Source organism: Chenopodium quinoa, unplaced genomic scaffold (genome assembly GCF_001683475.1).
Source record: "Chenopodium quinoa cultivar QQ74 unplaced genomic scaffold, ASM168347v1, whole genome shotgun sequence".
Lineage (NCBI taxonomy): Eukaryota > Viridiplantae > Streptophyta > Magnoliopsida > Caryophyllales > Amaranthaceae > Chenopodium > Chenopodium quinoa.
The window spans coordinates 1,172,494-1,184,084 of record NW_018743691.1 but is presented as its reverse complement, the minus strand read 5'-3'; the positions used below and the strand labels follow the sequence as shown (position 1 = coordinate 1,184,084).

Here is an 11,591-nt window from a genome sequence, read left to right as displayed (position 1 = left end):
CCCCCCAATTCCCCCCAAAGTATTGATCCACAACCAAAAGGATCCAAAATACTACATTTAATTTGTTATATAATGATCTCAACACTTTTTCATATTGGTGAATTGTATAATCAATGCTAGAGTTTTAACCATCTACATAAATTTTGATTAAACTTGTCATTTGATATGGTATCAACAAATATTGTAATAAGATTATGAGTTTACATCTCATCCATCCCTTCGATGTGGAATAAACCTCCCATCTAGTTAGAGAGGGAGGTTGTCTTCAATTATATGGTTTTATTTTCTAATGGAAGGATCAAAGTTACATTGGTTATTAGCCATGTATAAAATGTACGTTGGCACATGCACCACCGCACATGGTCTCGCACTCTCGCATAATTTCCGAAGAATAATAAAGTGAATCAACCAGTGTAAAATTATGAATTTTCAGCTTAAGAGTGTCCAAATTAAATTAATTGAACTTTGACTCAACTAATTACACATAATCTACACATAATTCACGCGGTTTATTGACATCACACTCCATATATACAAACATTAGCCCACATCCAAATAACATAAACTTATCAAAACAAAGAATTAAAGATTAACAAACCAACAAGTATATTTGCATCAAAGCAAAAGCAAAAGAAAAAAAAAAAGGTAACTAACACCTTCAACTATATATCTTTGTATCATTCATTTGATGGCATCCAGTGAAGCAAAAACAAACGCTACTAGCAGCAACAACAACAACGACAATGAAGTGGTGTGCGGGGCTGATGAGCTCCTCGACGCGGCCTTAGAAGGCCAAGCAGATGAAGCTGTGGAAATCCTCACCAAAGATCCGACCCTAATCTGAATTGGGGATGCTGTTGGAGACACGGCATTCCATGTCGCGGCACGAGCCGGACATGAGACTACTATATCGAAGATGATGGAGTTTCTTGACATGAACAACCATGTTAAGATATTGAGGGATGTGTTGTGTGAAGGGAACGCAGAAGGTGACACACCCTTGCACTTGGCTCTCAAGAACAGCCATTTAGACGCCGCTACTCTTCTAGCTAAGAGTGAGACGAGTGTCATATACCAGTTCAATAATGATAAAGAGACGCCGTTTATTCTAGCACAAAAAGCCGGGTATGAAGATTTGTGCATCCGAATGGAGCGTGTGGGGCGAGACAAGCAACTCTTTCTACCTTCCGATATACAATTGGGTCTCGTAAGAATGGGGCTTTCGGATAATGATGATGATGACGAAGAAGAAGAAGAGTGGATTAGACTCTTTAAGGCAGCTGCGAGAGGTAAACTAAGCTTGATCGCACAGATCATGGAAGACGACGTTGATCAAGACATAATACGGTACAAGGATAACACGGATTGCACTGCGTTACATATGGCTGCATATCATGGTCAAACCAAGGCACTGAAGATGATTGCTAAATCAATGCAAAGTGAAAGTGGTTATAAGAAATTGCTGCTTGGGGGTGACCGTTACGGTAACACCCCTTTGTACTATGCTGTCGATGGTAACAAAGAGAACACCGCGATTTATATGGTTAAGGAAGCTCCAAGGGCCATTTACAAAGAAAACAACCAAGGGGACTCGCCGCTGTGCCTTGCTGTAGAGAAGGGTTACTCGGATCTGGTTAGGGTCATGATCGCAAAGGGTTCAGATCGATCCATCAGAAAGCATCTTCTCAGTCATGCTAAGAAGGTTTCAATTGCACATACTGCCCTTGAGAAGAGAAACCTAGGTGAGTGTCATAAGACTGTTAGCTTTACTATTGTCTACTACTTCCTCGGTATTTCTAAATGTTACCAATTTTCCATTTTTTATCTATTTTTCTAAGTTTTATTCACTTTTTTTAAGAAGTTTTATTCACTTTTAATTTATGGGCAATTATTTATTTATCTTTTTATTGCACACAACCCCACTTTATGGACCCCATTTTATTTAATAAATCCCTTATTTGAATTTTTATCTCTTTTTTAAAACAAAAATACTCACATACATGATTCTTATTTTCACTTTTTCTTATGGTATGCGTTATTACAGTAACTAAGTAATACTTAGCAAAATGAATGGAGTATGTATCATCTTACTAAACTTTTTTTTTTTTTTTAACTTACTATTTGAGTATAGTTTTGTTCACATGGCCTGGGAATTGAATTTCATAGGCAGTTGTCTTTCATTGATTTCAAACTTTATAGTGGAATTTTCAAATACCTAGTTGTTTAAAAAATTGTACCTTTACCTTTATTTAATTTGTAACAATTTTATGTTCGTGTGCACATTTAGCTGTATTGAAGGCAATCATGGAAGGCCTTCGTGAGCTCATCGACTCAGCGAACAAGAAAGGATGGAAGCCTCTTTCATATGGAGCGTACAAAGGTTGTTACGATGAAGTCTGCTACACTGTTCAAGAGTTTCCTGAATGTGTAATGATAAAAGATAACGATGGTACATACCCTATTCATAAAGCAATTACTGGAGGACATCTTAATGTAGTCGAGAAGCTTATATTGGGTTGCCCTAATGTACTAAATTGTTTTGATAAAAAGCGTAACCTACTTGAATTTGCAACTTATTATAGAAAAACACATGTCGTCTCTTACTTAAGAGGATTAAATTATTTTAGATGAAATTGAACTTATTACGTGAAGCAGAGTATTTTAATTCGTAGAGAATATGAAAGTTAAGAATAGATTTATTTCCTCCAACAATAGCGTTATTTTCTAGCACGGCATATTTTGTTAGACACCATCCATAAGACGTGTTTTCCATGTTGTTTGTATTCCTTTGATTAAGATTGTAGAATTTCTTAAAGAAACAATGAATAAATCTAGTATTTTATATACTCGATAAATTTTTTTTTTTTTTTTTAGTTTTGTCTTGTATCTCTATTCTAACGTTATCCCTAGACTCTGTAAACTCTCCCTCTTTCTCTTCCCTTCCAGTCGACAAAGTAGACAACGAATGCCCTATACAACATACATTCATTGATTCATGCAATCATTATCAATGCTTTAAATGCTTTTTAGGGATTAGTTAAAATTGTCATGGTAGAGTGATAATTAATCGATGACTAAACAAGTATCAAGCTAGCTAGGTAATCAGGACTTACAAGTATGGCTATATCTTCACAAATTTGAACCAAATGAACTTGTTAACCACCATTATTATATCTTACCAGGACATCGTGTCATCGTCTTCCATTATAACCAATGCATCATTTTGCATAGGTCTCCACCAAAAAAATAAAAAAAAATAAAATCATTTTGCATAGGAAAACTTGACTTTTACTACCACCAAAATACCATTATTTCAATTTTACTATCCATCTAAATTTTTATTTAATTTTACTACCACCCAAATCCAAATAAATATACACAAACTTTTAAATAAAACGGATGATCAGTAAATTACTGAACATCCGTTATAAAGTGACAATAAAATTTGCAAAAGTTACACTAAAACGTACAAAAGTTACCGTTACATATATAAGAGTTATTTATGCTTTATTGATAAATTTGACAAAAGTGACACTAAATTTGACAAAAATGATACTAAATCTGACAAAAGTGTATCCGATGTACAGTAAATTACTGAAAAACGGGTGTATATAAAAGTTTTCCATAAATATATAAGTTTGCTACCGGTTAACAAAATCTGTTACTATTTCCGTTTTATGGAGCCCACTTAATTAACATCCTCACATTTTCTTCTTCTCTCCCCGCACTTAGCTATGAACCCCTACTCCTTCACACAATTCGGCCAACTCCATCAAACCCGCACCTCTTCTCCGGCAACCCACCAATATGGCCATAATCATCTACATTCCCACCGACAACTCCATCCTATATCATTAGCTTCTTCGGTTTTTCCACTATGAATTTACAAATGTGTTTCGGATGAAAACAATGGGGCCTTGCCGAAGGCCCACTGAAGTGGCTGAAGACTGGTTCGGTCCAATTGATGCTGGGCCGAAGGTTTCTTGCACAGCTAAAACACATAAACTGGCCTCGGGGGTGGATCCGAGGAAGACCCCTCCGATGCCGAAGTCAGACAATGTTTTGAGAGAGAAAGCTATGCAAGAGATTTAGTTGCTTGAGGCTTTGTTGTGTATCCCATAAATGAATGAATTGAAGGCTTTTATACCTTTGCATATGAGGAGAGGAGAGTAATTGGGCCCTTAAATAGTCATGGGCTGACCATAGCAATTCGGACCAAAGGACTCCTGGCTGACTTGGCTTGATTGGAGGCTCGGGCCTTGACCTTGGAATATTGGATCATTTAATGACCAGGCCCAATGAGATAATTGGACCCAAATAAATGACTAGGCCCAATTAGGTAAATTGGACCCAAACAACTTGCCCCCCAGACCCGATTTGGAAGGATGACGGGTCGGGTTTGAATCCAATAAGAAATGGAGGGAATTAAATGATTTAATTAAATCAAAAGATTTAAATTTTTAAACAGTTATTAATTAAATAACTGTAATTTGGATAATTAATAGGAAGTGGAGTGGATAGTGGGCGGTTAATCAAGAGAGAGAGTGTTTAACGGTTTATTAAGGAGGCATTTGAGAGAAATTCGAACTTTCCAACCTTTGGAATTCTCCTTCCTGGAATTATAAGGTCTGATTTGCGTCTTTGCCTCATTTCTTCACCAACTTACACTCGAATTCTCGCATAAACCCACCTTTGCTCCGAATTTCTAGCACACCATTCTCGAATCCGAGTTCGATACTCAAATCCGTCGCTTCCACTAATTTGACCGGCGCATTCCGGCCAATTTGAAGGTAATTTTCTTCGAGTTTTTTTTATTTTCTTGCCTTTTTTTAAGGAAATTCTTCTTCTCCCTCCTTTTCTTCTTCGAATTTGGGTATGGCTCGAGGAAGAGGGCGTCAACTGGGTCGACGGAGCCAGGCTGAGGATCCCCGTGACCGCGCCGACATCAGGAACGGGGAGCGAGCCGGGGAAGACCCGGAAAGGGGGATTCTGGCCGTTACTTTAAACGTCGCGCCGCCTAAGAAGGACGCCGAGGCCGGCGAGGCGGAGCAACCTGAGCAGAGAGAACGGGCTGGGCAGGCCGAAGATTTGCCCCCTATGCTCTGGGACCTGATTTCTGGGCATGCTGAATGGCAGGACGCCATGGTGAGAAATACCCCATACTCGTGGTGGGTTTGGCATGCCAAAACCTACCGGTTCGCCGAGCAAATTAAGTTGCACTACGACATTTTTGAAGAGGATGGGCACTGGTGCCGAATGCCCTCGCCGACTGACAGGATTCACCGTCCCCCTCCTGGATATATAGGGGTGTACACTTGGCAATTACAATACGGGCTTTGGTTTCCTTTGGATCCCTTCGTCAGGGACATTTTAATAAAGTACAGGATCTCCCTATGCCAATTAACACCCGTTAGCATTCGGCGGGTGATGACTTATCTCTGGGTGTGTCGGTTTTTTGCTGTTGAGCCGAATTTGCACTGCTTCCGAAAGATGCATCAGCTAGTGCAAAACCTTCAGAGCACATACGGCCAACATGGGTCTTCAGGCTGGTGGCGAATAGAGAGTCGTCCCCATTATCTGACTATGTGGCCGAACGATTCCTCGGACAAGGATTGGAGAGGTCAATGGGTCTGGGTGAGAGTTCCCGTTGATCCAGATCATCCCTATTTTTTCGGGGCTCCCCAATACCTCTCCAGGCCTGATCCGAACATGCAGGATTTGGGCCCTAGGGACCCTGATGCCGCTTATCACCCCAGCTACGAGCAAATGAGCTTCTTCGGGAAGCAGAATAACCCTGGGAGAGTTGGCCGAATGAGATTTATCCCGGCCAGATGGCTTCCAGATAACCATTACGTCTTCCAAGAGAAGATGTTGTAGCAGTTGTCGGCCTCAGCCGAAAGTACAGGGATGGTAAGTATGTTCGGCTGGGGCCGAGGACTTTGACTTGTTTAATTTTCCGCTTATCTTTGATGCTTATTCCCGTAGTCTAACCTTCGTCTGTTCTTTTCAGAGCTAAGCGAAGCTACTTCGGGGGTTGACTATAACCGACTTGGGGTGAACGCTGAACGAGTCATTTTAGACCGGGCTTCGGCAATCACAGCTCCGAAGGACCGTCCGCTGCATCTGCACAAAACGGGCCTTCAGATCGAAGCTACCGCCGAATACACCAAGCAGAAACCTTGGTGGGAGAAGCGAGATCCCCTTCGGCCTTTATTACCTGAGGAAGCACAGGCTGCTCAGACAGCAGCTGACGTGTCCCGAGCAATCGACTCCTTGGAAGGAGGTGTTGGGACATCTGGTGCTGCTGAGAGGGATATCCCTGCATCTGGAGCTCAGCCGAGGGTTCCAGTAAGTTCATGACTTGCTCGTTTCTCTTTTTTTTTTTCTTTTTTTTTTTTTTTTTTACTCACACTTTGCTGCCCCCCCTTCTGCAGTCTGAGGAAGGGAGCGAAAGAAGAGAAGGAAAGGCGTCTGCTCATTCTGAGGATCCATCTTCGTTAGAATCTGAAGAAATGGACGAGCAGCCCTTAGCAAAGAGGAGGAGGAGGTTAGCCGTGCTGGGGCCTCGTCAGTATCAGACGGGGATGAGGCCTACCAGGGGCATCCTCATATGGGAGCCTAATGAAGGTAGACGCTCGCCGAGGGCTCCCCCTCCACCGGAAGCTCCGCGTCCCCAAACCCCCCCTCCACCTCTCGAAACTCAAGAGATGGAGGTGGACCAAAAAACTCCTGATCCGAAGGGGGGGTTCAGGGATGCCCTACTGAAGATTCTGAGAAGCCGATTGCTGAAGGCTTCTCAGATGATATTGATAGGAAGGTTGACGCTTTTCTTCGTCAACCTGATCTGGGGGAGGAAGCAGAGGAGGTCGTCGCTGCTGACCCTGGTGGAGACCAACTGGGCTCCGCCGAAGGAGAAGGTCATGCTGAGCCTGAGAAGGTTCAGGAGGTTCCATCTTCTTCCTTCCCGTCCTTCCAGACACTGAACTCTGGGGATTTGGGTTTCTCGGCCCCCCGCATCACAGTCCCAGAACCTGTTTGGGAACGAATTTGGGGCCAGAACCGTGAAGGGGCTGCAGGTTACTTCGGCGACCTATCTAGTATGTTCGAAGTGGACCGAGCGAGGGTGTGGTCGCTGAAGGCCACGACTGGGATGGGAGAACCAGCCGGAGGGTCCCTGACCCCGCAAGAGACAACCAGCGTTTGCTGATGTAGGTACTTAGCCATTTAGTTGTTTTGCTTTGCTTTTATTCAGCTCTCTCCTCCTTTTCGGCTCTTCCTTTTTTATTATTTTATTTATTTTAACTGATGTGCCCCCGCAAACAGGTTGTGCACAATCAGACTCTTACTGTAGAGCTGATTGACACCCTCCAAGATAAGCTGGAGCATGCCTGGGAAGATGTGAAGATTGCCCAGGAGGAGGCGAAGCTTGCTGAGTTGAAACAGCAGGCTGCTGAAGAGAGGCAGCAGCAGAGCGAAGAGTATGAAAAGAGGGCTGCTGAAGCCATTCAGACCTTCTGCTCTGCCATGGAGAAGGAAGTTTTTCCCCCATTGATAGAAGGGGAGAAATTCCTTCAGGAGCACATGGGAGTGGACATCTCCAAATTTAAAGCTGCCATCGAGAGCCGTATTCAAGAAGGAGCTGTTGCACAAGCTGAAGTGCAGCAGAAGTTGGAAGCTCTTGAAGCCAGCAGGATGGCCGCTGAAGAGGCTCAACAGGCTAGGGATGTTCACCTTTCTGCTGCCCAAGCTGCTGCTGAGAGCCAAGACCAGAAGCTGAAGGAGCTAGAGGATCAGCTGAAGGTTAAGGGAGATGAGCTGACCCAGGCCAAGGCCGAGGCTTCCAACGTCCAGCTGGAGCTTAATGAGCAGAAGACTTCTTCCTCCAAACTCTCAGAAGATTTAGAAAAATCTAAAAAGGATTTGGAGGAAAGTCAAAAGAGATTAGCTGACGCTGAAGCCTTGCTCCAAGTCCGCCTCTACACCCAAGAAGAGTACGAGATGGGTTACATAAATGGGTTTAAGGTGGCTCGGAGGTTGGCTCTCCATGCTGAGACTTCGCTGGATTGGTCTAAGTGTGCGCTTTGGGCTCAGAACCCCGAGGATCCGCATATGCTGTACGCCACTCCCGCCGAGCATGAGATCCTTCAGGCTGAACAAGCCGAGGAGGAAGCTGAGCGGCAGGAGTTGGAGGCTGAACAGCGAGCCGCCAAAGCTCAAGCAAGGGCCCAACCTGCCTCCTCTGCTGCTGGAGCCGAGACTGCCCCGGGGCTAGACCTGGCTAACCAGCCTGATCCTTCGGCTGAAGCATAGGAAATCGGGCAGTCGTCTTCAGAGTCTTGCGGATCAACATGTGCTTAACTTCAGACTCGCCGCTTTCTGAATCTCTTTTTACCTTATCTTTTTGCTTCAGCTTGCCTTGATGTACAAACAGTTTACTTTTGTTTCTGTACGTATTTTGGCAGCTGTTATTTTTCGCTTATGGGCGGCTGCCGATATAGTCTTTAATTTATTTGAACTTTGTAGCTCGCTTTCTGAGCATTACTTTCATTAATCTGATGCTTCTTCTTCGATTGCTTTGCTTATTTTGAATGCTTTACTGTTTCTGAACTTTGAAATTTTCGCAAAAATTTGCTAAGTACAAAGCTTTCGGCTTGAAGAATTCTGCTGAAGATAAACTTGCACTGATAGTGCCTCTTGCCCCCCGCCAGGAATCTGAAGACTCAAGTCTTTGGATTGCTGAGTGGGTTTTGTTTCTTTAGCTTTCAGACGAAGCTGAATAAAAGATTTCTAACAGTTGCTGTTGTCTTTGGTTTTCTGTCTATCTTTAAAAATGGATATCCAAAACACAGGGCCAACTGAAGGAAATGTTTCGGATAATGGCTTTCTGGGATACAAGGCTCAGTTAAGGCAATATCCCAGACTTGTCCATGGACTCATGTCTTTAGAGAACAAGTCTTACTAAAGTTTGACTTAAGCTGAAAGACCGGTGTTCTTTAAAAAGACGAGTTTGTCAGCAATCTGAAACCCAGTTACCCGGAGGCGAAGGTTTCAGACGAGGCTGAATAAAAACCCTTAAAGAGTAGATAGAATAAAGAAAACTTTGAAAGAATAAAAAGTTGCAAATACTTATATAAATAGTGGCTCCAAGGCCTTTCATTAACGATTCAAAATGCACTTACAAAGATTGTTCTGCCCCGAAAGGTTTACACATGGTATTTCTTAAGTACATCAGCATTCCGGTGATTTTTCAACTTTGTTCCATCCAACTGCTGAAGTCGGTATGTCCCTGGCTGAAGCTCATCACAGATTTCATAGGGTCCCTCCCATGCAGCTGAGAGTTTCCCATGGATTCGGCCTTTCTGAACTGCAGCAGCATTCCGAAGGACAAGGTCTCCAATTTTGAGAGGCCTTGCATGGACTCTTCGGTTGTAAAATTTGCTGATTCTCTGCTTATAAGCAGCCATTCTGACTCGGGCTGAGTCTCTCACTTCATCAAGAAAATCGAGGGATTCTCTCATTAGGTCCTCATTCTCAGCCGAGAAGTGGTGCACTCGTAAACTCTCAGAGCCGATTTCCACTGGAAGTACGGCTTCGGCACCATACACCAACTCAAAAGGTGAATAGCCCGTTGCCTCTTTTTCCGTAGTCCGAAGCGACCAGAGGGTTCCTAGAAGTTCCTCTATCCACTTGGACTTTTGATCTTCAACCCTTTTCTTCAAAGCATTGAGGATTTGTTTATTTGCAGCTTCGGCTTGGCCATTACTTTGTGGATGACACACTGCTAAATATGCCAATTTGATGCCGAATTGATCTGTGTATTGCCTCAGCGGCAGATTATCAAATTGTCTCCCATGATCAAAGACAAGGACCTTCGGAATACCGAAGCGAGTAATAATGTTCTGCCAGATAAATTTCCTGACAGTTTGCTCTGTGATATTCGAAGCTGCTTCAGCCTCAATCCATTTGCTGAAATAGTCGATGCCGACTATTAACCATCTTTTTTGGTAAGGCGCATCTGGAAATGGGCCCAGTATATCCAGTCCCCATTGGGAAAACGAGAGTGGATTAAGGATCGGCTAAAGGTCTCTAGCTGGCTGATGGATAACTGGTGCGAATTTTTGACATTTTTCACATTTCCGGACCAGCTCCTTAGCATCTGAGATCATGGTGGGCCAGTAATATCCGGCCCTCAATGCCTTGTGGGCTAAGGTCCTTCCCCCGATGTGGTTCCCACAGATGCCGAGGTGAATCTCCCGAAGGATGTAATCTGCATCTGTTGGTCCCACGCATTTCAGCAATGGGGCTGAGAAGGACTTTTTCAGAAGCTCCCCTCTAAAGACTATGAACCTCGAGCTGGCTCTCTTCAACTTGGAGGCCAAAATTTTATCTTCGGGAATTTCTCCCCGAAGCTTGAAAGCTAGGATGAGATCCATCCAGCTGGGCTCTGGGTCAGCGCAGCACACTTCAGGTGCTTCGTCGACACTTCTTTCTCGGCGCACTTCCACATATACAGATCTGTTCAGCTCAGTGAGAGTTGAACTGGCAAGTTTGGAGAGTGCATCGGCTTGAGTATTCTGACCCCTTGGGATCAGCTGAACTTCAAAAGTTCTCAGCTTTGCAATGACTGATTTGATCTTGGCAAGATAAGCTATCATGGAGGGCTCTTTGGCCTCGTAGCTGCCACCAATCTGATATGCAACTAGCTGAGAGTCTGTCTTCAGGAAGACATGCTCGGCTTCCAGGGAGGTGCACAATTCTAGGCCAGCAATTGCTGCCTCATATTCAGCTTCGTTGTTCGAAGCCTTAAAAGAAAATTTTAGTGCATACTCAAAGGATTTTCCTTCGGGAGAGGTTATCACTACCCCTGCCCCCGAACCATTTACGGTGGAGGATCCATCCGTAAACACGGTCCAGATTTTCTTTTCATCGTCTAGCGTCCCTTGGTACGAGCATTCGGCCAAGAAGTCCGCTAGAGCTTGAGCCTTGATGGCAGCCCTCGGCTGGTAGCTGATGCTGAATTCGGTGAGCTCAAAAGCCCACTTGGCCAACCTACCAGATTTTTCAACTTAGCCGAGAACTTTTTCCAGCGGTTGATCAGTTAAGACCACTATCTGATGGCAATCAAAATAGGGCCTCAGCTTCCGATTAGCTACCACTACTGCGAAGGCGACTTTCTCAAGTAGAGGGTAGCGGGTCTCGGCATCTGTCAGAGTATGACTGACGAAGTAGATCGGTTGCTGAATTTTGTTTTCTTCCTTCAGCAGCACTGCACTGATGGTGGCTGGGCTAACAGCCACGTACATATACAAAGTTTCTCCCTCTGCTGGGCTAGCCAGCGTTGGGAGTTGAGCCAGATGCTCCCGAAGCTACTTGAAGGCTTCTTTTTGTTCTTCTTCCCAAACGAGCTCTTTTGTTTTTGGGAGTTTCAGGGCTTTGAAGAAAGGTAACCCCTTATCCGAAGCTGTGGAAATGAACCTCGAGAGGGCTGCCATTCTTCCGGTGAGCCGTTGAACATCCCGCTTTATTTTCGGCTCAGGAAGATCGAGCGCTGCTTTGACTTTGAAGGGATTGGCGTCAATCCCCCTCTTGCT

At 44.0% G+C, this 11,591-nt stretch overlaps 2 protein-coding genes across 2 annotated transcripts; both read left to right on the top strand.

The window, feature by feature from the left end:
• The first annotated feature begins 339 nt into the window (after window positions 1-339).
• Window positions 340-3,239, top strand: LOC110683711 (protein ACCELERATED CELL DEATH 6-like). The gene is made up of 2 exons (XM_021860105.1): window positions 340-1,742; window positions 2,288-3,239. Exons 1-2 carry the CDS (start codon window positions 917-919, stop codon window positions 2,629-2,631), a joined length of 1,170 nt encoding a protein of 389 aa, XP_021715797.1. The 5' UTR covers window positions 340-916; the 3' UTR covers window positions 2,632-3,239.
• Window positions 3,240-5,907: 2,668 nt separating this feature from the next.
• LOC110683850 (plectin-like) lies at window positions 5,908-8,310 on the top strand. The gene is made up of 6 exons (XM_021860259.1): window positions 5,908-5,914; window positions 6,011-6,348; window positions 6,435-6,627; window positions 6,792-7,123; window positions 7,324-7,656; window positions 7,717-8,310. Exons 1-6 carry the CDS (start codon window positions 5,908-5,910, stop codon window positions 8,308-8,310), a joined length of 1,797 nt encoding a protein of 598 aa, XP_021715951.1.
• Window positions 8,311-11,591: the final 3,281 nt, after the last annotated feature.